Source organism: Gallinula chloropus (genome assembly GCF_964237585.1).
Source record: "Gallinula chloropus genome assembly, chromosome: 1".
NCBI classification, from domain to species: domain Eukaryota; kingdom Metazoa; phylum Chordata; class Aves; order Gruiformes; family Rallidae; genus Gallinula; species Gallinula chloropus.
The window spans coordinates 148,523,850-148,549,282 of NC_140085.1; the positions used below are offsets into that span (position 1 = coordinate 148,523,850).

The window sequence follows — 25,433 nt, forward strand, 5'->3', positions numbered from 1 at the left end:
TATTGTGTGTACAGCTCTCTTGATCCATGAATGTCTGCCTTTCCTTCATATGCAGAAGTTTACCCAACAGTAACTGATTCAGATATTTGCCTGGGGCTGAAGATGACAGATGCTCTCAGTGGTCCATGTGTTCTCAGCAGAATTTAAGCACAAGTGCACATGCAATCTTTAAAAGGCCTTTCCTGTTTTTGAGTTGTTTTCCCTTTCATTTTTTTTTCACAATGACTTGAGCCCTGCATAGTTCAAGTCTGTTTTATGAAGCTTGAGCAACCCAAATACCCTTTGTGTGCATGTGATCAAAGCAGTTAAAGATCTAGAGACATTCTGATTAATACCAAAATGCACCAGCACACTCCAAACCATGTAGTCTGTATATGCCAAAGCAGGGTAGAAATGCAAGGACAGTAAGATCATTCTGACATGTTTTCCTGTGCAGGCTCTTGCTTTAAAAGTTCCCCTTTTCAAGTGTGCTTAGAGTTACTTCCTCCAGAGTACTGACAAATGTGAAATGGTCATGTTCTCTTACAGCTGAGTTCTCAGTCTTAAATGACAGAGTGCTTTTTCCAAAGCCAGTCATGCTAAAGGTCTTACGTAAAACTCATTGTTGGGGGCAAAAAAATCTGACATAAAAACATTAAAATCGCTCATTTCCCCTTCCTCCTTGTAAGAGCTTTATGTCCCTGCAACATATCTATTTGGCTATCAACTTAAACCCCAAAAAACCCTAAACCATGTAAAGGGCAGATAAACAGTACTGAGGAAGCAAGCTGTCCAATTTTAACCTTTGTACTCAAAGGTGCATGCAAAAAAATTTACTGATATTAAGAAATACTTACTTCAGACACCAAAAGCCCTTCCTCCTCCTACCACCACATTAGCATTTTGGCTACACAAGCCCTTAACTATTGTTGATTAAAGATCCCTGTTCTTAAGGATGGAATGATATGAGTGTCAGGTGGTGAACTATACATCATTGGTGTGGAAAACATTACTTGCAGGTATGTTTTGAGGGTACACCTAAAATCCTTTTGTCATGCTGGAAATCACTACCTCTGTCAGCACCTTCCAATTGAATGTGGAATCTGTATCCCAAGTGTCAGGCTTTATGAATGAAATCCTGGCCTTGCCAGGATGGGAGTTTTGCCATCACTTCATCAGAGCCAAAGCTTCACCACAAGCTTCTGAATTAGCTCTTCCCCATTCAGTCCTGTGTGACAGAGAATATTATCCCAGATCTGCAGAGGAAGCTGGAAATGTGTTATTCTGTTACTTTCTTTTGCCCTACCTTTGGAATGTTGTGGAAGTTGCCACTATCTGTCCCTTATCTGCCTGCTTCCTCTTCTGTATAAACGAATTATTTTATTTATGTAGAGCAAATGGCATTCAACTGGACTGGCTCTGATACTAATGGCTACTTATCTTCAACCCCATGTTCTTAAGGAAAACTGGGTTGAGCAAGCTGTCTTGCAGAGCAGCCATATAGGCTGTTTCACTCCAGTGACTGACAGAATTATCTACTCTATTAACAGTTAAGAGCACTCTCTGCTCACTGTCCAACAGTGACGTCAACTATCTTTGTGTGTGTATTTAAATGTTTCTAGCCTACAGATGAGCCACTGATGCATTCTGTACAATCTACTGTAAGTGTGGTTTTATGCAAATGCTGAAAAGAAGAAGCTGCTTCCAAGTTTGGTATCAGTTTTTTCACCACATGCAGGAAATAAATGGGTGTTACCCTCTAGTTTATTAACAGTGGCTTTTAGGTTTCCCTCTTAAGAATTGTTTTGAGAGGTTAGAAGATTCTCAAGGCTGTTTTGCCTACTGACATAATTATTTCAGAAACCTGAATCCTGTGCCACTTACAGTAATGTTTGTGATAAATGCAAAACCCAGTTATTGACCAGATCCTGCTTTGTGTCAGACTTCGTCCCTGTGTGAATGTAAGTGTGAACACGGTGTTCTTATCAGTGCAGAGGGGTAAGACACTCTGCCTGGTTTTGGTCTGTTGCTTCAAAAAAAGGAGTCAGTAACATGGCATGTGGTAAGGAGCACCTACCACTGAATAATAAATTTACATTCTTTCAAAGTAACTTACCTGGATTCTGTATCTGCAGAACACAGTTTGTCTGGGGAAATGAAACCCAGGTGGCTTTCATTTATAGTATCTACACTTTGTATCACACCAAAGTATTTGAGAGGAGGAAAACATCACTAATTATAAGGATTTTGACCATATGGAGGTATTCCTCCTTTAGAGAAACAGGAAGGCTAACGTTGTGCCATTTAAAATGTTTGCCTTTTGCTGAGCAACTCTGACACCCTTGCAGTCCTGCAGACATCCTGCTTTGCCTAGCACATATTAATCTCTGCAGTGTGTTCATTAAAGCTGTTGCACTTCCCTCAGTGCCAGACCAGATTTTGCTGCACCGTGGTCCAGCAGGCAGGCTGGGATCTGGAGCAATGATCCTCAGACCTTTCCCAGCCCCCTGCTGCCCTCTGCCAAAGGAAGGAGCAGCTGTTAGAGCAGCAAATGCAGACAGCAAACAAACTCTTCCTCCTGCTAATGAACCTGCTGTTAGGCTGTGACCTTATGTGGGGCTGCTGATAATACTGTAGAGCTGGATTTACCTAAAGCATTAGCTGCACCCTTGGCCTTTCCTCTCCCACTCCCTCATGGATGGCATTTAGTTAGCCCTTAAAGTTTGGGTCAGTTTTACTGTTTGCTTTTAAGCTTTACAAGTGCCAGAAAGTGACATCTCGAACTTGCCTAAGAGGATTTCAAAGTGGACAGGATCTGTCTAATAAAATTTGCTATATCCTGAAATAAAATTTGGAAAGGTCAGAGGAAGCAGCAGCCCAGGTTACCCCATAGTTGGGAATGGTCTGTGCGCAGCACTGAGTTCTTCCAGTGCTTCTTTCTCCAGACAGCTTCCAGCAAGGGAAAGTAAACTAACTCAGCAGAGGTATTGCAATCCTTAATTTGAGATTCCAAAATAATGAGGAGCTGGTGTTAGTTATGGGCTGTCATTCATGTCACCTGCTTAGCCTACTCCTCTCCTCTCTGTTAACATCTCTTCCCTCATTTCCCCACCCCTTTCCCTCAGCGCTCCAAGAGACTGACTGCAGTCACTGTGCCAGCTGGAGGAAGAGTAAAGAGCTAACAGTGGGTCCCAGTCCTTCTTTCCATGCTCTTGAGCAATGGGCAGAGTTGAGCTGCAGAGCTGATGAGGTTGGGGAGTTGTGCTGGGATATGGGTTCCCATATGGGATAAATGTTTGGAAAACTTTCATGCAGATGCACTCCCACCTTGGAGGGGAAAGCCCCCAGCAAAATTGGGAAGGCTATTGATAAGTAGAATGGTGGGTGACCACAAAACTCTTGTCCAGCAGGTTTAATTGTAGACACATACCTTTGTTAGGACCTTTTCTGATACCAGGTATTGTTCTTTTGTAGAAGTGAGAATTGAAGAGCTCTGTGAGCCCTGTGCATGAAAATAATCTACTTGATATTTAATATACAAGCAAGTAGATTATATACTTCATGTATTTTTGTTCAACAGTGAAGACATTCTTTTCCTTTGATGTTTTTCAGAAGTGAAAGTTTTCTAAAAACTGTTCCATAGTAGCGAGAGAGATGGAGATCTGGTTGGTACTGTTTGAGGGACTTGGGTAGATGTGGCTCCTTTCTTTGGAAATCAGGCAGATTGTCAGACTTTTGTGCGTTTACTGGAGCCTTAGACCACAGAACTTCCTGGTGTTGGTGCTTTTTGTAACTCTTTCCCTAAGAAATCAGATAGCATCTGTTTTGAATTAGATCAGATGTTGCCTCTGAATCGACCCTCAGTTGCTGGATCACGTTGTGTGTGTCAGATTCCAGGCCAAAATGTGTGCCTGTAGCTGCACTCAGAAACGGCTCCCAGCGGTGTCCCGGTGACTTCGCGAACGCCGCCTCCGCGTAAGGCCCGCTGCTTGTTCAAGGTGCTACAAGTGCTTCACGTCAGGGGAGCAGAACTCTGGCATAATAACTTTAGGATAATCTGCAGTCCTGTGTTTTCTTTTCCCCTTCAACATACTGTGTTCAACTTAAATGGCAAATTTGCAGCTGCTGGAAGCACGATGCAGGTAGGTTGCATTTGGATGCTTGTACTGGCTTTACCACTGTCTCCTGGTGTTTCGGGCCACAGTAACTCACAGCTGTATTCCAAGGAGAAATGAGGTGGGCGTAGACAGGCTTTTCTGGTATCTATAAAAATAGGACTTTGATTCTGCTTTTTCTCTTCTTTGCAAGCTTATGATGGGTTTCAGTTTTGTTGGTGGTTTAGGTTTTTTTCCAGAAAACTGTGTGCAGCATTATGACAATGTTAACAAAACTGGAAATGGATTCTAGTATGGTTTTTTTTAGTCAAGGGGATACTTAGCAAGCATAATATAATATCTTTTCCTCAGTAAGGCCTTTTAAAAGTTTCATTTGTTACTGATTTCCTTTTGAATACTGTCCATTTCCCCACAAGAACTTCAATCTACTGATGACTTTGTTAATCAAGAACTGAAAAATGGAAGCCGGCTGGCCCTGTTATGCGATGCTGGCTGTGGTTAGGAGGGACGTATGGCCTATGAACCCACACATCCATATCATCAGGAGTGTGTGAAAAAGGAAGCGTTCAGCAGTTGAGTTGGCACTCCTTCAGCTTGTTCCTTGAAAATTCCTACCCTTCCAAATGTGAGGGGTATGCTAATGAGCATAGCTGCTTCTAGGAACATCCTGACTCTTTCTTTAAGGAAACATTTTTTGGTAATTAATGTGTTCTTCAAAACTGTCAAACCTGCAGCTTCTCAGAATTTTTTTTAATCTGTGCTGAAGGAAAAAAACCCTTTAAAAAAAAACAGGTCTGGGACTGATCCTGAGCTCAATCCCTGGGCCTAGAACAGGGATTCTGTCTGAGCAGGACCAAGCCATCATGTCAGCTGCAAAACAGGGACAGCAGACTTTTTATCCTGCCGCATTATCTGATCTTTCCTGCTTGTAAATGCTGTCAGTAATTGTGTGTACATAGTACACTTGGATGCTCTTGTTATCATCACAGTAGTTCTTTTGATAATAAAAATAAGAATCTCTTTGTTATAAATTCTCAGTAAATAAAGCTATCAGCAGCTCTCTGTCTCTGGTATGTTTAATCCAGTGTAGGTGATCAGCTCACCTTCTGTAGGTTAGATGAACTGTTGATTTTATGATACCGATTCACTGCATGGTTTTCTGCCTTCCCTTTGAAAAATGTGTTATCTCATATTCTGTAAACCAACTAACAGCATTGCTCAGGAGCAGATTTTTTCAGATGAATCCATATGTTTTGCCTAGCAATATAATTGATTTGGGAAAATGCATTCTCTTTACGTAGGAGTTAATTTTTCTGTGAATTAAGGCTGCAAGTATGTTACTGTAGCCTTATTTTAATGTTTTTATGCATTTGAATTTTTAACTGGAAGCAAGTAGTTGTTCTGGGAATAGTCGTAGGGCTGCCAGTCCCAGTGATCCCATGACCTCTGTTTTGCTGTCTGAAGCTTTGAGTCACTTTTGGAGCAGCTGACCATTTTCAAAGCCTTCACAAGAGAAAAATGAGAGCTGCAAGAGAAAAATGGCTCTCAGCCCAAAGGAGGCAGCACTTTATTTTTGTCCTTAATGTAGCTGGGAAAATGTGTGGAGCACTGCTGACTTAAAAAGATTTTTGCAGCTTAATTTCTAGAGTAGGGAGCTTCCATCATAGTCTGCAAGAGCCTGTGAGATTGAGCAAACTGGCACTGTAAGAAGTTTGCATTCAGGCTCACATAAGTGTACTGGAGCACTCTTTCTTTCCTGAGAGAGGTTTGTCTTGCCTTTAAGTTGAGCAGAAATACTTCAATAAACACATTATTGTATCTTCTTACTGTTTTTCTACAAAGAGATATTTTCTCCAGAGTTAATCTCTGTTCCTGTCTCTTAATTTCTTTAAAACTTTTATTATTCTTGATATATCTAGTAAAGCTAATACATAGGGTATCATCAAGATGGCAGCAGAGTTTTCATGGGTTCATAATATGAATTTGTCCTCCAGACACTTGTGGTTTAGCTCTTGTGGTAAAATGTGACCAGTGGAAAAGAACAGTTAAGAGTATGGGGAAAATATAGTAAAATATAGAAGGATGTGGACCTGTTGGAGTGTGTCCAGAGGAGGGCCATAAAAATAATCAAAGGACTGGAGTACCTCTCCTGTGAAGACAGGCTGAGAGAGTTAGTTAGGCTTGTTCAGCTTGGAGAAGAGAAGGCTCCAGGAGCACTTTGCAGTGGCCTTCCAGTACCTGGCAGGTGCCTGTAAGAAAGCTGGGGAGGAACTGTTCATGAGGGCATGTAGCAATAGGACGAGGGGTCTTGGTTTTAAAATAGAAAAGGGGACATTTAGGTTGCATATTAGGAAAAAAAAATTCAACCTGAGGGTGGTGGATCACTGGAACAGGTTGCCCAGAGAGGTGGTGGAGGCCCCATCTCTGCAGACATTCAAGGTCGGGCTTGATGGGGCTCTGAGTGACCTGATCTAGTGAAGATGTCCCTGCTTACTGCAGAGGGGTTGGACTTGATGACCTCTGAAGGCCCCTTCCAGCATAACACATTCTATGGTTCTATAAAATAAAACAAGAAAATTGTCTTGCTTAGTGAAACTTCTCAACTGGTTGTGTGCTTAGACTGTTACACCTGTTACACATAGGTGTGATGGGCCTTGCAGTGCTACTGAGCCTCCAGTGGGAAGGTAAAGAAGTGACTTTATGCATTTGCACAGGGGAATCCTCTTATTGATTAGAACAGGCTTCAGTTTAGACGAAAATGAGAACTGTTGACACTCCTGTGTACCGACAGAGTGAAGGAGGATGTATGTCCTGCTGACGTGATAGGAAGAATCATGAGTCTTGACAGCCAAATCACAGAATCATAGGGGTTGGAAGGGACCTCAAAAGATCAACTCCCCTGTGTTGCTTGTATTTATTATCTTGTTTAAAGTGATAGAAAGGACACTTGGCAGGAGCCATCTTTTTTAACTCCCAAACTGCTTTGGGCCCTTCCCTGTTCAAGATGGCAGCAAGCTGCTGCACTGGCTCTGCAACATGGGCTTTTGTACATCTTGGAGAGGTCTCTTTTTCTGATTTTCTGGACAAACACCAGTTTTATCTGCACCGACTAATTGGCAGGTCTCTGTTACAGCCCTCTGACAGACAAAACTGCTACTGGGTCAGGTTACTGAAAGTATAAGTATATGATAGAGGGTTGAGGGGTGAAAGCATGAAATGCAAGGAAGCAGGAAGTGTGCATTCAGGATGGCACTGAAAGAGTGGTACTGAGAAGGAGGCATCCAAGGAAGGGGAGAGATGGACTGTCACAGCAAGAAAGAGAATGTCTCACAGGCTTCTTCAGGATAAGTATTCAGGCTCTGACTTGAGTGTTTGTTTATACTGCTGAATGTAAGAGGATCAGGGAATGAGCTTGAACTGAACTTCTGCATGCCCATGCTACTTAATTGTTACAGTGCTCCCTGCTCTGCTTTGAACTGCTCTCAACAGCTTTTGTCCAGACAAATCTGCTGTAGAGAAAGTAGGTCTTAGCAGCGTAGGTGTTACTTGAGGCCAGGGTTTGATCTTCACTCTCTTCAGTTACACAGGATAGACACCGTCACAGAGCAGAAGGTTGCTGCAACCAGCGAGAAGGGGCAGTGAAGTCTCTAGCAAGAGTTCTGGTGCAAAAAGAGAATAGGTCAAATCTGGTATATCTTAAGAAATTAGTGGCAACAGAATTGTGTATGAGCTGAGGTAAACCTGAATCAAAGATGACACCCACATTAGAGCTCTGACTAACTACCAGTGTGGATTTTAGGGTCCTTAGGTTATGAAGGTGAATGACTCAATTTCTGCCATGGTGATTTGCAGGAGAAGATTGAGCGGTGCTGGTATGTCAGAGTAGGGCAATAACAAAATGTGGTTTGCATTTACCATATATACACTGTAAGAGTGGTGCTGGGTTGCTGTCAGTGGGAGTAGACGCTCATGTTTTGAAATGTAATAGAGTTAGTAAGCAGAATGCAGATTGTATTCACAATTGCCTTTATTTTCTTAGCATATTTGAACATAACATCTCAGCCCAAGTCATAATAAAGTTTAATGTGATGGTAAGGAATTGAAGACTGTGTAATGGTAGATGCTATGGCAACATGGTTGAACTTACTTTCTTTTTAGTTTCCCAGTGTAGTTTTATTGATACTTGTCTCACAGTTGGTATTATTTAATAGTTTTTATTTTTCTAATGTCAGTATTCATTCATAGCACACTGCTGTGTTACCTTTTCAATGACTGTGTTGCAGATCTTTGCTTAATATTTAAAATGCTAAGCATAGATAAAGCTCTAGCACAGTATTTTTCTGTCCAACCACAGATGCTCCATGTCTCTCAGTAAAATATACAGAGATAAGACAATGGTGGGAATTAGGCACTGAAATTCAGTGAAACAGATACTTAGCTGGATTCTCTGGCAGGTGAAATACCATAGCTATACAGCTATTGCTTAATCTTTAAACTCCTCTGAGAATTACTTGCATTAACTGACTTGCTTTGGTTTAAGTTGAATGGTGTAGCTGGCTATGCATAAAGCTGATTTTTCATATGTTTTTTTGGGTGTGTTTCAGGGGAAGGTCCACCTCGAGCTGAGACTGAGTGAAGTCATAACAGACACCGGTGTCGTCTGCCATAAGCTTGCAACACGGTAGGATCTGAAATGTAACTGCAGAGCTATGAGAAGGGCACTAATTACAGGTGGTGTGCAGTGCTTCCTTTAAAAATAGTTGGAGGAATCAAAACATTGCATTGATTGGGCAGTGAAATGTTCTTTGTCAGTGATATCCTTATGAATTTATAGGATGTAAGATTTTTTAATTTTCTCTTCTTCTCTCCACCTAATCTACATAATTTTCTTCCTAATAGTCTTAAATATTAATAAAGCCCTTATCCAATTTAGTCATGGCATAAATACTAAAAAGAGATCAAAGGATAATATTAACGTCCTTCTGATTTGCATTAAGGACCTTAACAGCTAAGGCAATCTGTAGTACAACTTGTGTGGTGACAGAGTGTTACAGAGCTGACTTAAAAAACAGAAGTCTGTCATCAGTTATTAAAGCAGTCTCGGAACCAACCATCCCATCTCACTCAGACAAATTGAAACTAGAAGCCGCAGGACTCAGATGGGAGCCAAGATTTCTACTTCCTCTGAGGAGGAGTCTGGAAGGCCATTGCTCTCTGACCACACCAAAACCTTTCAGGTGGTTACCTCAGGAGCAGTGGCAGAGCCGGTTGGCTTCTGTCATGATGCTGCTTTGTGTTCTCTGTCTGGCAGAAGAGCTGTCAGAATTGGAGTGCTGGCATCGTACACTTCTAGCTGTTTGGCAGTTGTGTCAAAAGAAACATTGCTCTGCAAGGGAAGTTGCAACCAACCCTATTTTCAGACCAATATTTGACATTTTTTTTTCCCCTGCCTGTGTTAAGGCTTTGTGTATAAGCTCTCGTGGTAGCCTATACATTTAGGACCTCTTAACAAGCGCCTGTGAGCCATGTGGGTGTGGTATGAGGATGTGCTGGGGTATGTGATCTTGCTTGCCTGGGTGTATATTCTCTAGCCACCCAGGCCCTACCAGAGCTCTGCGTGTTTGAGATCTTCCTTTCTGCAGCCTGCTGTGCTGAGGCTGAGTGCATAGCAGGCATAGTCGTTGCACATAGTGCAAGTTTCTGCGTAGGCTCAGAGCTTGAGTGAACTTAGTAACCAGGGCACAATGCCACTGGGACGCAGCTGTACCTCTTTCAGAACAGAAGCTGCTGTGTCAGTGTAGCTGTGCATGATGTGGATGGCCCAGAAGTGTGACCTGAGGATTGTCACTGTGTTGTTTTCCCATTGAACGTGACGGAGTGATGGCGATCACATGCACTCTGAGAAACCAGGGATCAAACCTACGTCTTCCATGTCCTAGGCTGGCACCTTTTGTCCAAGTGTTGTTTGTGTTGCTGTAGGTGATGTTGCTTTGCAGAAGATGGGGGAATAGAAGGTGAGAAAAGGCGGTTTCTTGTCTTTCTATCTGACTGTATCCCAGCAGTGTGAGAGGGTATCTGCGTGTGGGGCACACGGGGTGGTGGGCTTATGGCTAAGCTTGGACTATCCTCAGAGTGGGCCTGGAGGATACTGTGCTTAGAGAGTTTTTTGTTTTTTACTTTGGCCTTTCTGGAAGTACATAGTGGACTCCTTGCACAGAGGCCTCTGGCCATCTCCTTCAAACCCTAATTGTGAGTTAAAATCTTGTGACGTCTGGGACTCTGCAAGCATAGATTAACTGGAACATCCTTCCACTCTCACTGTGGTCTGGTTTGAATAATTAGATGGTCTACTGAAGGACCTTCAGAGGTGTTTGCCTCACTTTGTTTTGTTCTGAAAGCATGTGCCAAACCACAGACAGCTTTCTTTTAAGGGTTTTGTCCTCAGTGAAATTCCTGAAACGTTAGAAATAGGCACCTGAAAAGGTCCTGCTGAACACATAATGCATGCAGCTTCTAGCTTCATAAAAAACAATAAGGCAATGAAAACTTCAACAATATGGCAGCATGCAGCATGTTTTTCTACCTTTCTATTTGTTCAACCAGAAAGGTTTTAAGTCTTTATTCAGACTTTTGCCTATATAGCCTTTATCTGAAGAATTTTGTTCATTTTCTACAATGCAGAGGAAATCCTTAGGTTGGCTTGCAAAGCATTCTGTAACCATGATTTGCAAGGTATTGTGCAATAAATACAATGTATTAGTTGAAATGCATAGAAAGCTCCTGAGTCTCTAACCACTGAATCATAATGTTCAGAGTTTGTCATGATTTAAATCCAGCCCTTGGCTCTTAGAAACAAAGCTTGAAAATCAGAGTGCAAGCAAGAGTATTCTGAAGCCATCTTTCTCATTGTCATCATCTGTTCTGTAGCTGACCTGGGCACGCTTTGACTCTGGCTGGTTTCCACAGCTATTTGTTATTTGAATGGTAAGTTAGACTGTAGCAGCTTAATTAAGGGAATTGGGAAATAAACATATTTCTAGAGTATGGCGTTGTGTTGATGCAGATTTTCGTGGCAACATGTCTTAGAAGTGAGAAAGAGGAAGGGAATGATGAAGGAAAAAAAATAATTACTTCATTGGGAGGAAAGAAAAACCGACTTTGAAATGGAGTCCAGCATTTTCTTCATGCCACACTCTTTACTTCAGGGAGGCATACAGCAAACTGTAGCTCTTAACGTGTTTTTTGCATAATCTGAAATGTCATTCACGTTTGTTCATAGACAGCTTGGTTCTGGTGCTTGCATGTGTAAGAAAAGTGGGGTGTGGTGATTAAGCAGTGCTCAACTAAATCTCTGTGTAGCTGGGATTTGGAAAAAGCAGCAAAGGTTGGAGGGGCAGAACCTTTGTTATAGTGAAATGAGTGAAAAGCAGAGACAGTGTATTAGGGGAGTGCAGCTTCGGAATGAGGTTTGTGAAGATAACTGATTTTCTTGTGGACAGCTCATGAATTTCTCACAGTAAGCAAGTAAGATGAGGCTGCAAAACCACAAGGAAGAACTTTGTCTTAAAAACAGACTGTTCTGATGAATCTAACACTTGTGAACTTTCCTAACTTCCTTTTTTAAGTTTTAAAGAAAAAATTCTTTTTCTTTTTTTTTTTTTTTTAATGGGGCTCTTAACTGCAAAAATGAACACAACCTGGCAAGTGGCCTCACAGTTATAACTAGTTAAACAATTCAGGTCTGCAAGGAGAAGAAAAACTGCTTCCAATAGGCAGCTGTTTAAAAATACCTTAGAGATGCATGCTTTCTCAAGCCCTAGAACAGTGCTTGTTTTCTAAGACATGTATTCAGGCCAAATGAAGACTAGGCCTAATTAGGAAACTTTTTTACCTATCCAGAAAATAAATAAACATGAGTTTTCTTACAAGCTTAGCTGTAGGTCCTCTCCAGCGTGCCCCCTGAGCCTTTGTGCGTTGCTGCTACCTCTGCATTCCAGAAAGCCCCCAAAATGGCTGGGGCCTTGCTGAGCCAGCCTGCAGTCCTGTGGGGCACTGTGAACGGTCAGTGGATGGGTGGGTGGGAACATTCATCCGAATGGAAGGGCAAATTAAAATCTTTAGGTGCTGAGCTCTTGAACATTAATTAGTAAATGAGTTTGAAATACAAAAGATGTGTGAGCTTCCTTAGTGTCTGAAGAGGAAGCAAAACCAAAAAAAGTTTAAAACCTGTTACCTAAAGTGCTCCTTAGAAAGCATTCAATACTTTGATTTAGCCCTAAACCACTAAGCTGTTGTGCTTCATCAGAGCTCTTCAAAGGCCCTATCCTCTGCCAGCTGCTACAGCACAATCTCCCAGGCTCAATCTCTTTTGCAGAGATTATGAGGAGAAGCATTAGTGGATTTAAAAGTTACATTAAGCATACAGATACAAGCACCACTCTCAGAATTCTTGTGTTCCTCAGCAGCTCCTTCTGTCATCCTCTGTAAGAACCACGACTCTCATTTTGCACACACCTGGGAACACTTCCCTGCTTTTGGGTTCCCTCTGTGCAAACTGCTGTGAAACCTGATGGTCCCAGTGACTGGCTTGGACACAGGTGTCAGCTGAGTCTCTGTAAGTCTCTCCTGTCTCTGTTACAGGACTCAGGATGCGGTCATGTGTTCACATCATACAGTGAGTAGATCTCTAGCCTGCTGGACGTGGACCATTGCCCAGGTGCTTGTCAGATAACAGGCAACACGTATGGACTTTGCAGCCTGGTACCTTCGTGTAGCTATGTAGTTTGTACTAACTACCACTGTGCCATGTAGCGAGTCATCTGGTGTGCCAGGGGAAAGTACGTCTTATTCAGTGGGTTCTGGCTTCTCCCTTCTCTGTCCTTCACTCACAAGAGATCTCATGTTGTCTTCTTCAAGCTCTTTACAGCCACAGCCTTCCCAGCCCTCTGTGCAGTCAGCTGCTGCTTGTGCCTACCAACATCTGGCCTCACCTTCCGTTGGCTGTAAAGTAAAAGCTATCTCTTGTTTCCAAGTGGTTTGTCACCTGCCAGAAATCTGTCAATAATTTTATGAGCATTCTAAGGTACAAGGCCATGGAAAGAAGTCACTGAATCACAGAATATTCTGAGTTGGAAGAGACCTGTAGGGATCATCCAAGTCTAACTCCTGGTTCCACACAGGGCCAGCCAAGTCGGAGCACGGGACTGAGCGCATTGTCCAGGCGCTTCTTGAGCTCAGCCAAGCTCGGTGCTGTGACTACTTCCCTGGGGAGCCTGTGCCAACCACCCTCTCAGTAAAGAACCTCTTCCTAATATCCAACCTAAACCTCCCCTGTCGCAGCTTCATGCTGTTCCCTCTCGTTCTATCACTGAAGAGATCAGTACCTGCCCCTTCACTCCCCCTTATCAGGAAGCCATAGACCATGATGAGGTCTCCCCTCAGCCTCATCTTCCCCAGGCTGAAGAAACCAAGGGACTTCAGCCTCTCATAAATCTTCCCCTCCAGACACTTCATCATCATCATCATTGCCCTCCTCTGGACACTCTCGAATATTTTTATGTCCCTCTTGTACTGTGGCACCCAAAACTGCACCCAGTACTTGAGGTGAGGCTGCACCAGCACAGTGTAAAGCAGGACAATCACCTCCCTGGACCAGCTGGCCATGCCATGCTTGATGCACCCCAAAATAACAGTTGGCCCTGCTGGCTGCCTGGACACACTGCTGGCTCATGTTTAACTTGCTGTCAACCAAGTCCCCCAAATCCCTCTCAGCATGGTTGGCCTCCAGTGTCTGACCTCCCACTCTGTATGTGTAGCCAGGGCGGTCCCTTCCCAGATGCAGAATCCAGCACTTGCCCTTGTTGAACTTCATGTGACTGCCCAGCTCTCCAGTCTGTCCAGGTCTCTCTGTAAGGCTTCTCTGCCCCCATAGGAGTCAACAGCTCCTCACAATCTGGTGTCATCTGCAGATGTACTGAAGACACCCTCTAGCCCTGAGTCCAGAATGAAAACATTAAAAAGAACTGCATTTAAAACGGAGCCCTAAGGAACCCCAGTAGTGACCAGCTGCCAGCCAGATGTAACCCCACTTTACCACCACCCTCTGGGCTGGAGCTGTCAGCCAGTTGCCCACCCAGTGCATTAAGTGGTCAAGACTTTCACATGCTTCCTGCTGCTTATGTCCCTGTCCAGCCCTTTGTGCTGACACACGGCTCCAGGCAGCTGCGTGGGCAGTGGTGTGTTTTTATTTCCCCCCCATGTTCTTTTTAAGCTGAACCAGGCCTTAATCCCATGCATCCCAGAAACTGCCCTGTTCTTTTTCTCTAATGCAGAGGAGGGAAGAATGAGCAGCAGGGAACAGGGAAGGATGCTCTTTCTGCAGCCATGCCAGGTTGAAGTGTTTGCACTAAGCCATGAATGGACGATGTGTACCCGTATTCCATGAATACGTCTGAAAAATACTGGCACATGAGCCTCCCTAAATTCTTACTGAGCCACCACTTTCCATATATGGATATCCTTCCTGCTTCAAAGCAGCAGGACTCGGAAAGGAGCCCTAGACCTTTTGTAAACCTTTCCCCACCGTTGTTAGAGGAGCTTTTGTGAAGCATATTTGTTTAGCCCAGAACCCTGGTTCCCCAGAGGCTATAAGGCCTCTGGGCTGGTCCAGACAACTTTCTGCCATCTCTCAGAGCAGCACAGGCTAGGATCAGCAGATATGTGCATTTGTGTTTATTTAATAAACAGCAGGGCTCCTGCAGGATAGCTTTGTAGAAATCCGTAGGCTTCGCTGTGGTTAAGCTACCAGAGGCAACATTTAGAAGCAGTGTTCCGTATTTAGCAAGATGACATCTGACTTCCAGCATGCCTGAAGGAACAGACCACTGAACTCCTTTTGAAAGTCAGCGTGAGCTGGGAGCCTGGCTCCCTGATCTTCCTTTGAGAATTCCAGCATGTGTATGTAATTATTCACATTTAAATGTCTGTATTTATTCAGTGTCCCCAGCTGCTCCTTCAAGTCTTGTCTTATGTCTTGTCTCTTAGGTTTAAAAAAGCTTGAGAACATCTGCTTTGGAGAGCTTCCCCCTCCCCCTGCTCCTCCTTTTGTTCTTCCCCCCTTCACCCCCCCCCTCCACCGTAGCTGTACAGCTAGATAATAACATGTGGTTTAGTAGCCACTGCCCTGTTTCATATGTGGTAACACCATTTTCCAGTAAATGATGCACAAGTCTACAAATACATTAGCAATGCTGAAATTTTATTTGATAAAAGAAGCATTTGTAGCCCTGGTCTGGAAAAAGTGGCTACTGTGCATTAATTCATGAATTAAACTTAAATGCCATGCAGCTCTCTTGAGAGCTCTGCAAGATGTATTCTGACCGTGTGGAACAAAGTTAAATGGGCTGTTTGCAAGAGCAAGCAGGAAAGGAAACAATAAGTAGATATGACATCCCTAAGATAAACACTTCAGGGGTCATTAAGGGAACAGTGACTGAGCTGTGGACATGTAAGAGCTTTAAAAGCCCTTCTGAAGAGGAAGAGGGAGGTAAGGAGGAAGGTGTCATTTGTCAAGTGTGGTTAAAGCAGAAGATCTCTGCCTTGGGCTGGGAGTGGTAGAACTCGGTGATGGTTCCTCAGCCTTCTCTGCTGCATGAATTGAGCACAGAGCATGCAGTGGGCAGCATTTGACCTTCCTCTCTGATTGCTCACGTTATAGATTTTAATTTCCTGGTCCACGAGCTTTGCCGGAAAGCGGTGAGGGCAGCACATTGCCCACAGGTTGGCAACCATTGTCCTAAACCAGCCTGACATTATGGAACCATTTTAAATTCTCTTATGCAATGTGGTATTTCTGAGGCTAGGATAAATGATGCTCCATATTGACAGTTTTAAAGGGTCAGCCTCTGTGTTTTGCTAGGGACAGCTCCTGAAGGGCCAAGATACATGTATCAAGTTTAGTTGGAAGGGCTGAAACAATGGCCATTCTTTTGTGTGTATCAGCAGTCTGCATCCTAACTGAAGAGTAAGAAAACTTGATCCCATCTTGTCTGATGAAGCTTTCCTGTTGTCACCCGTGATTGCATTTGGAGGCACCTTGAAAATACACAGGAGTGGAGCTAGTCCTTCAATCAGGGAATATATTTAAATGCTTTTGTGTCAAATTAAACCATACAGGCATCATCTTTGAATCATCTGAGAATTTTCCTTTACTAACTAGCTTGTTTCCTGCTTTTCTTGTTTACATTGGAGCTAGTTTACTTTCTTGTAGATAACTATCTACATCAGATCCCAAGAACAGGAAAAAAAAGCTGTCTAAAGGGTGGGATTAAAGACAGAACTTGGAAATGCATTGCAGTATTGTATCTATGACACTGAAGACCAAATTTTGTCTGCTTTCTGTTGTGGTTCTTTCTCTGATGCTGAGAAGAGTGGAGAGCAAGAGTGCAGAAAGGGTAGCCAGCAAAGTTCTAGATAGTGCTTTTTAGATAATGCTTTTCTGTGCTGTTTTGTGATTTATCTTTTTTCCTGAATGCTATTTTAATGCAGGAAACACTGGGACCCATTAGCTTGATGCAATTTCTTTCATCTCTCATAATATTCCATTCTGTAATAGGTGGTGATAGTTGTAGTGGTGTGTGAACTCGGGTTACCTGTCAGTGGTGTAGAGCAGGGGTTGCTCCTCTCTTGAGTGTGGTGTGGCACCCGGTCATTTCCAAATCAGAGGTGGTGTTCTGCCAAAAAACCCTACAAGGGAACCAGGAGGTGCTCCCCCATGGAGGCAGTGTGCGGAGGGCAGTATTTCATTACCATGCGAAGCAGCGGCGCTCTGTATGGTGTTTTGGCCTGGTGCGAGGCTGCAGCTCCTGTTGAGCCTGGAAGTAGCCTGAGGCCAGAGCTGGCAGTGGGTGCCCTTCCTGCCATGTTACAGCTCTCAGCGCTCTTTGCCTACATTCAAAATGGGTCGCAGAGCCGCCCTGCCCCTTGGGTTTGCCACTTCCAGGGTTACAGAACATACGGTGATGTGGTGCGCTAGGGAAATTTCTGTTCTGTTGCAGAGGTGCACAGACAGCTCTGAACTTGCTTTGGGGTCAAATGAAGCTTATTTTCCGCCTGAAATAGGAGCTGAATCGGGGCAGGGGGAAGAAGGCATAGCTGTATTGCTGGCTACCAGCAGGCCAGTTTAAAGCATCCATCAATCAGGTCACCTCTTTGTATTTTGAAAAATTTCAACTTCTGTTTGCTGCTGGTGGAGAATGGTAATGATAATGAGGGCACAAAGTGGCTTCAAGGCTTCATTTTCAGTAAACTCAATCATCCATTAAAATGTGTATGCATCTCCTCTCTCTAGAGAGAGCACCCTGCATCAAGCTGTGCAGGATTGCATCTTGGTCGCGCTTTTAATCTTGTGTGTGTTTCATAACAAACTGGGGGGGGGGGGAGAATTGCTCGGAGATTAAATCACACAGTATCTGGTATTTCTATCATGTTAGTGCTGCCATACGGCGGGTTTTAGGGAGTAAGGAGTGGAAGAGAGAAGGAATGCATATCTATCTCTGCCCAAGGCTTTAGCGTAGTACCTCAATTTTTTATCCTTCCACCCAACTCTGGTAGCATTGAGGTTCTACTTCCTGCCATCTGAGTAGTTCTCTCCCCTTTGCTTCTTCATCCCCACCAAAATGTCTCCTAGCTATTTCGTAGCCTAAATCAAGTTTAAATTGCTCACAATCCATCAAAACTCCCCTTATCTATAAATACTCTCTCCTCCTGCTGTTAGGTTTACCACTAAATGAAGTTTCAGTTTCACCTTTTCTATTCAGTGCTTCTTTAGTGCTTCTCCTCTGGTCATGAAGTTCTTTTACTCAAATCACACCCAAGTATCTTCTTTTAAGGGCCTGGAGCATCTCCTCTATGAGGAAAGGCTGAGTGAGCTGGGACTGTTCAGCCTTGAGAAAAAGAAGACTAAGGGAGGACCTTATTAATGTTTATAAATACCTTCAGTATGGGTTGCAGGGGGAAATGGCCAGCCCCTTTTCAGTGGTCTGTGGGGACAGGACGAGGGGCAATGGCCTCAAGTTGGAGCACAGGGAGTTCCACACCAATATGCAGAAGAACTTTTTCACAGTGAGGGTGACAGAGCCCTGGGACAGGCTGCCCAGGGGGGTTGTGGAGTCTCCTTCTCTGGAGATATTCAAGACCCGTCTGGATGCCTCCCTGTGTGACCTGTCCTAGGGAACCTGCTTTGGCAGGGGGGTTGGACCTGATGATCTCTGGAGGTCCCTTCCAACCCCTATGATTCTGTGATTCTTTTCTGTAATCCTAATCAAGAGCAATTTGGATTAGAGTTTTTGGCAGTAGTCAATCCCCAGCAGAATGTGAGCTGAAGTGCTCGCCATTTCGAGGTTGACTCATCACCACATGACTCTTGGGGATATATGTATAAAACTGAGTTTGAAATTCGAGACTGGAATGTAACTCTTTTTAAATCAGTCGGTTTCAACAGTAAGTGCCATTGTTTAAATGGGTACTTCCTGTTTTACACAGAGTAAACAAAGGCTGGGATTACAAATGGAGGCAAATTATTCAAACAGAAATCCTTTTGATAAATGATTTTTAACTTCTAAGCTTGCTTGAGGTCACGGTGTTTGGTGGTGTTAGAAAGCATTCCTTGGGATATCTGTATTTGTAAGAGATGCATGGATTATGAGGACTGCGAATTAACACCTTGGATATGCTGGCAGTACTGAAAACATCTGCAGGTTTACCTCACTGGTGTCCTTTCATGTTGATTGTCTGGAGCAGTTTGGTTACCTTTGAGGTAGGGCTGTAGGAAAAAATAGTTAGCTGTCTTGCAACATGACCTGTATCAAAAAGCTCTTTGAAGTACATGTTGTTTAGCATAATACAAAGGTAGATTTATATGCTGTTTCATTCTGAATGACTGTTGGAATTCCTACCGCTTCTGTGGCAGTCACCATCCAGAACTAATCATAGAAGCATAGAATGGTTAGTGCTGGAAGGGACCTTAATGGTCATCAAGTTCCATCCAACCCCCCTGCCATCTGGGCAGGGACACCTCTCACTAGACCAGGCTGCTCAAGGCTAATGCTGGTGAAGCTTCTGAAGGAGCAATGTGATGGGACACAACTTATAAATTGCAAGTTTTTTATCTGTTGCTCCAAGAGCAGCACTTGCTAAGGTGATACACAGGTAACAGAACAGGGAAGTGGGGACATCAAGGTGTGATAGAAATAAGGGAAGCTGGAGAGTAAAGGTGAAGCCACAGGGCCCCAGGAGCTGAAGTTGGGCTTTTTTGCAAGTATAAGGAGAGGAAAAACATGTTACACAGTGCATAGGAAATGCCTTTCATTAACCGTTGTTCTCAGAACGATTTGTTGAGAGGAAACTATCGCAAGAAGTCTGATGGTGTATTTGGCAATGAGAAAGTATCTCTTTCCCTACTCTATACAGATAAGCTAGAAATCATGTTTGTGTTTCTGGGTACATTGTTGTACTGAGTGTGCAACTGGTTACGCACTGTGACCACATTCTTTCCAGAGTCCACAGTGGTAAAGTCACCAGGTGTCTACCGCACACCTCACCTACCTTTCTTGGTGTAAACCTTGGACTTGGATGTCATTTTGTGATGTTTTCAGTTAAGAGTTGGTTGTGAAATATTTCATCTGTCTTGCTAATCATACATTTGTAACGTACTAAAGAGTTATGAGTGGGAAAAAGTCTTTACATGTACATTTTTAGTAACACTTTGAGATCAGTCACTGTACAAGGTAGCTTGCTAATTCCTCCTCTAATCATTTTGTTCTCTTAGGGACAAAGAGGGAAATATTTTGAAAGAAAATGCAAGATAGCATTCTGACAAGCACAGGAATTGTCAAGGAGGCTGTGCTTTTGGAGGCAGTGTCTGCAATTAATTTTAACTCATTTTACAGTTGACTTGCTTCCAAGCTGATGGTTTTGTAATAATTTCATACAAGCTTCAAACAGAAGCAAGAATGCAGCTAGACTCTATGCTGCTGCAGATGTACTGGCTGCACGTGGTGTTACCCTTTTAGTTGTTTGACAGCTGCTGCTACATTGCCCCGTTCCCCACCCTGCTAGCCTAAACATGGCATTGGTGAGAGGTGGGACAGTGTGGTGGCCGACTCTACCAGTTCATGTACTCTTCAGTCAGAGGCTACAGAGAACTCTGAGCTGCTGTGTGCAGCCTTTTCCTCCACGGGGATGTCCAGTGGTGCTCTCTTTTCTACACAGCCACTGAATTTAACAAAATTTGTAGAACTGGAATATCTTTTGAGATGTCTATCACTTTTTCAAATTTTATGGAAATCACCAGTCGATTCAAAAACATCATTTGGGGGACATTGAGGGCCAGATGTAGACACATAAGCCTGTACCTTTAGGAGACCAGGCTAAAAAGGATGCTGTTAAACTCAGAAGGGTTCACAGGAGAGCTGTAGGAAGAACTGAAGACTTGGTAGATGTGTCTCAGTGAGCAAGTGTTTGATTTATGCAAGAAAAACTCTGAAGCGATGGGACCACTGTATGTACAATACTCAGAGGATTATTCTGATTGTATGGTTACTTACACATTTGTCACAGTGATACCCAATGGTTAGAAGCTAACCGCTGATCTAGCAGGAAACAAGTAGTAAAAGAGGTTTTTTGGTCATGATTTTTAATCAGTGACCAGTTCCCTGTAGAACGTTGTAAGGGTATTTGAATCATTTGGAGTCCTTTAGGTTAAGCTGTGCTTTCTTTCAAGAAGGTGCTCTGGAGATGCAGCAGACATCATGAACTTGTTGCACAGTTTTGACTACATGAGACCTTTCATCACTGTCTTGGAAGAGGCCAGATTATATGATCCCAGTGATCCCTTTTGGTCCCCAAATACGAGGAGAAGCTTAATGCAAGTATGAAATGTTTGTGTAATAGCTGGAATTATAAAGTTGGTGTGGTTTACTAATTACAGCTGGTTATACAGGAATGCCTACCTGACCGTGCCCTAATTTGCATCTTGTTTTTCCCTAAGAAGATCTAAAGTGACAAGACACTAAAACTTTTTTTAAAGAACACTTACTTTGCATTGCTTTTCATCACCGAGGATGTGGTAATGTACATGCAACAACATAACCACTGCTGGGTGACGCAGAGCCTTCTTTGGGATGGGGTATCACTGGTTTTAGCTGAACCTCGGACGTGACTGACCTTTCAGCGTAGAAAGTAAAATGGGACGGGGTGCCAGTATGCACAATGTTTCTCTCCTTGTAGGGTAACAGGTTTCCTGTTCTGGTGTGCTCTCATTGTGAAGGAAATCTCAGCTGGTGCTTTATCCCATCCAACTGGTTGAGACTTCTTGTCTTCCATTAAAAGTCTGTGCCTTCCTCTCCAGGTGCCTTATGGGTATTGTTCCGTGGCCTACGCAGTAGTAGGGCATCACTCAGAAAAGTCTAAATCATTTATGGTTTTTGGTTTGGGGTTTATTTGTTTATGTGTGTCTCCTTCCCCCCGCCCTCCCAAAAAAACCACTGCCTATAAACAGCATGTCTATACTAAGCTAGGTGAGTATTTTCTTAATGTCTTAAAAATTGTGGAGAACCGTAGGAGTCCAGTGCTTTACAGCTGTGGGGTTGCAGAGGGTGAGGCTTTATTAAGAAGGTTTCACTGCTAATGGAGGAGTTTGTTTGTAGGACCCACTTCCTTTGGTGTTTCCACAGAATGGTCCCAAACATCCTGCAGCTTTATATTCACAGTGTGATCCTGTAGGCACAGAAGACTACCACATGTCTCCAGGAGAGGTGGTCCCTGTCTCTGCTGAAACTTGAAAGGAACTTTAGCAGGAGCTGAGCACACCAACAGTCATAGTGGTATAACCAGTACAAGAAAAAAGAAAAGACAGTGATTGATCAATGAAAGTGTTGCACTAGCTCTAACTGTACCTGTAATGCCTTCCATGTGAGATGTTTCTGTATCCACTTCAGTGATTTTTAGCGTAATCAAGTGTCACAACGAAGTAAGAGGCCTTGTAGGACCAGGGGAACTAGTCAAAGTAGGCAAGTCATCATCCTGTGACAGCTGTTTTTTAAATTAATGGTTTATGAATCCTAGTTGATCTCTCCTCTTACCAAAAATCAGAGACATGGAGGAGGATTTTTCAGTTAATTTAATGGGAAAGTCTATTATAAAATGTGCTTTTTGATGCCTGTGATGTTTATGCCTCTGGAATGAAGACCTCTATTCACCTTCACATAAAAAATATAGGTAAATCAAACTTATCAAACCTGGCTGTATGTTGCTCTTTGGGTAACTAAAGAAAACTCCACAGTTCTGCTTCCTTCCTTTCACAAACTGGGTGTGTCTGCTGGTTTGGACTGAACATTTCTGTGCATTTGTTTTTTAATAAAGCATAGTTTTTGAGGATATAAATGCCTTAATTTTAATCTTAAATACCTGATACTGTGTGATTTTAATTTTTTTTACCTCCCCTACTTGATTACTGCATTGTCTGTAATTACAACGAGATATCTTAACATCTTTTTAGTTATGTAGATCTAGACAGCATCAAGTTATTAATACTCTTTCTTGAATTCTAGTTGGAGAACATTTTCATGTTAACCATGACACAATTTGTATAACCGTAATCCTACTCTTATTAAAATGAATTCAGTGCATCAGCGTTACTTTGCAATTCAGTTGGCAACTTAACTGCCATTAGCTTTCAGTAGTGGTGGTGAATCAGCTTAATTTGAATTCCTTAATCAAAATATTGCATGTGTAGGAAAGGACGCTGCCCTTTAATAATAAGTATTGTTAATCAAGATCCCAGATCGTCTCATTATTCACATAAATGTAATCAGAAGATGTTCTGCATTGTTTCAAGTTGTGTTTTTAAAGCATTAAAAGTTCCACCTACCTCAGGTGTGCCAAGGCATGTCCAATACAGAAGGCTGTAGCCTCCATGTAGTATTTGAAGGTACCTTTGATTGTTTTCTAGGTCCACAAATAATTACTGCTTTTATTTTTAAAATGTAGTGTTCTTTTTGTTGTCTTTTTTTTTTTTTAGAAAGGTGTATTTGCTACTGTAACACATCTAATTAAGTATATGAAGTGAGAATCTATGTGAAAGAGTCTTCAAGGTTTTATTGAAGGTATTATTTATCTTTTCAAGGTAGAGAAATCATTATACTTGGACTGGGTAGGGATGAGAAGAAGCTGGATGGGTTTTCAAGCTGATGGTGCTGCAGCTCTTGTTAAGCATCTCATTCCCTTGCCTTCCCTTCCTGTGTGCACCTCCCATGACCCAAAAGTTGTTCAGATTTGGTCCAGACTGTTGGCTGATGCATTCCCTTGGCCCAAGAGCTCTGGGTTATCATGCCTTGTGCTTCAAGTGTATTGTAGCGTGAGGTTTAGATGCTTTCCTCCTCCTGTTTGCTGTACTTCATGCTCTCTCAGTTGTTAGAGATGTCTGTCTGTTCAGGTTGCTTACCAGTGTGACACAATTTTTATTGAAAATATTACTGTCTGTGGCTGAACCTGGGATAGCTGTTTGGCTTGGTTGCACTCAGGAGGAACCCTTGCTCACCAGCTAGGTAGGAAACCCCTAGGTAAGTTAAGGACATGCTGCTTATGTTTTGCTGGTTTGTTTCTTATAGTTGAATACCCCCCTTCCCCTGGGGTGCCTTATTTACTTCTCTGTTATCAGTTCTTTAAAGCTTCTGATTTTAGTCTCTTCCTCTCTTATCTTTTTACTTACATCATAATCAGAACCCTGTAGTAGTCTCTAAAGCTCTTTGTTTGGGTGATCCTTGGTAACTTTTGCCCTGATGACAAGTATCATGTTCCATCTTTGGGTTGAATTTCAGTCATTCCAAAACTAGCTTCTTCATTTTTTGCCTTCCTCCTTGTCATACGGTTATCAGTCTATCTAACAGTTGTAGATTGCTGTGGCCCCCGCTCTCTGGCAGAGGGGAGCAGTCAGGGCATGTTCATGCAGCTCGTTTTGTTTGCTCATGTGCTCACGCGTGTGTGCAGGGTGACATGCTGGCACTGCCTGAAAGGAGGGATTGTGCTGCGTGCAGGCAGCTCCTTCCTGTGAGCAGGTTAAACTTGGACTGGCCTCAGCTCAGACATTATTGCAGTTTGCTTTCCGTAACCCCTGTAGCACCCTGTGCATCTGCTTGAGACCAACCTACCTTTCCAAGCAAAGAAAAACAACACCAGAGGTTTTTGTGTCACTGGCTGGCTTCATTATGGAGCCATTACAGCCTCTCTGTGTCTGACTCCCATGCTGCCTCCTGGTCTTTGGCCTTCTTTCTTTGCTTATCTGCCTGTACAGACAGTATCTCACTGCTTCCATTTAATACTGCCGTAGGCCACAGTCAGCTCAGCTAAAGCTGTTGGCTGGGCTCTAATTGTTTGCTGTGTATTGTAATTGTTGTCGTTTTGTGCTTCACTCCTCTTGCATTCCTCACAGCGCTGCTTTAACACAAATGCTCTGGCAGCTGCCTCCATATATTGTCCCATTCCTTGGCTTCATGCTACATCAAATGCAAACGTATCCCCTTTCCCTACCAGAACTAACATAGTACAGTCATTAGGCAAATTTATCCTTTTCTGGTTGTACCTCTTCTTCTGGAGTTGCTATTCCCTTGTCATTTTTACATGCTCCTTGCTTTGCTGTGACTTGTATTTGGGTCTTCTATCTCCTCTCAAAATGTCCTTCTAATTCCTTCTCCTTACTTACCCTTTCTCTTTACTCTCCTCTCATTCAGCTATTGCTCCCTGTTAATAACTGGGGTTGCAAGTCGGACACCAAGGCAGGAGGAAATGATGATGTCAGTGCCAGTAATAGTCACTATATCAGTGCAGTGCAAAATTTCAGCAACCTGATGTCTTTGTTCAAGGCCTCAGGACACTGTCACAGGACATAATTTAACCATTTTTGATATTAACCCAACTAAAAACTTTTCTGAAGTGGCTTTTAGGAAGCTTCCAACTCTTTGGTAATTGACTCATAAACTGGCTTAACTGCTAATGGATTAACTCGTCGTCCTGTGAGAACAGGATGGCAGACACCCACTTTCTAGTCTGTTCTCTTTATTTAGTACAAAGTACAGATGGTACTCTGTAAATGTGTCGTTTTGAAAGTCTTTCTAGAGCTGATATTGGGAAGTAAATTGGATGTTTTGAACTGTAACATGGAGGACAGCTCCCATATTAATAGCACAAAAAAGTCCACGTGATTTTGAAACTATTAATAAATGTTTAGCTATCTAGTGACATGAGAAAATCTTGCCGTTTATTTGAAGTGATAGTTGGTCTAGG

At 43.0% G+C, this 25,433-nt stretch overlaps 1 protein-coding gene across 1 annotated transcript in view; it reads left to right on the plus strand.

The window, feature by feature from the left end:
* RASA3 (RAS p21 protein activator 3) overlaps positions 1–25,433 on the plus strand; it is a 94,099-nt gene that overhangs the window by 27,696 nt on the left and 40,970 nt on the right. The window contains exon 4 of the mRNA XM_084264323.1: positions 8,699–8,775. Within this exon, the coding sequence (XP_084120449.1) occupies positions 8,699–8,775 (77 nt within the window). The remainder of the gene's footprint in view (positions 1–8,698; positions 8,776–25,433) is intronic.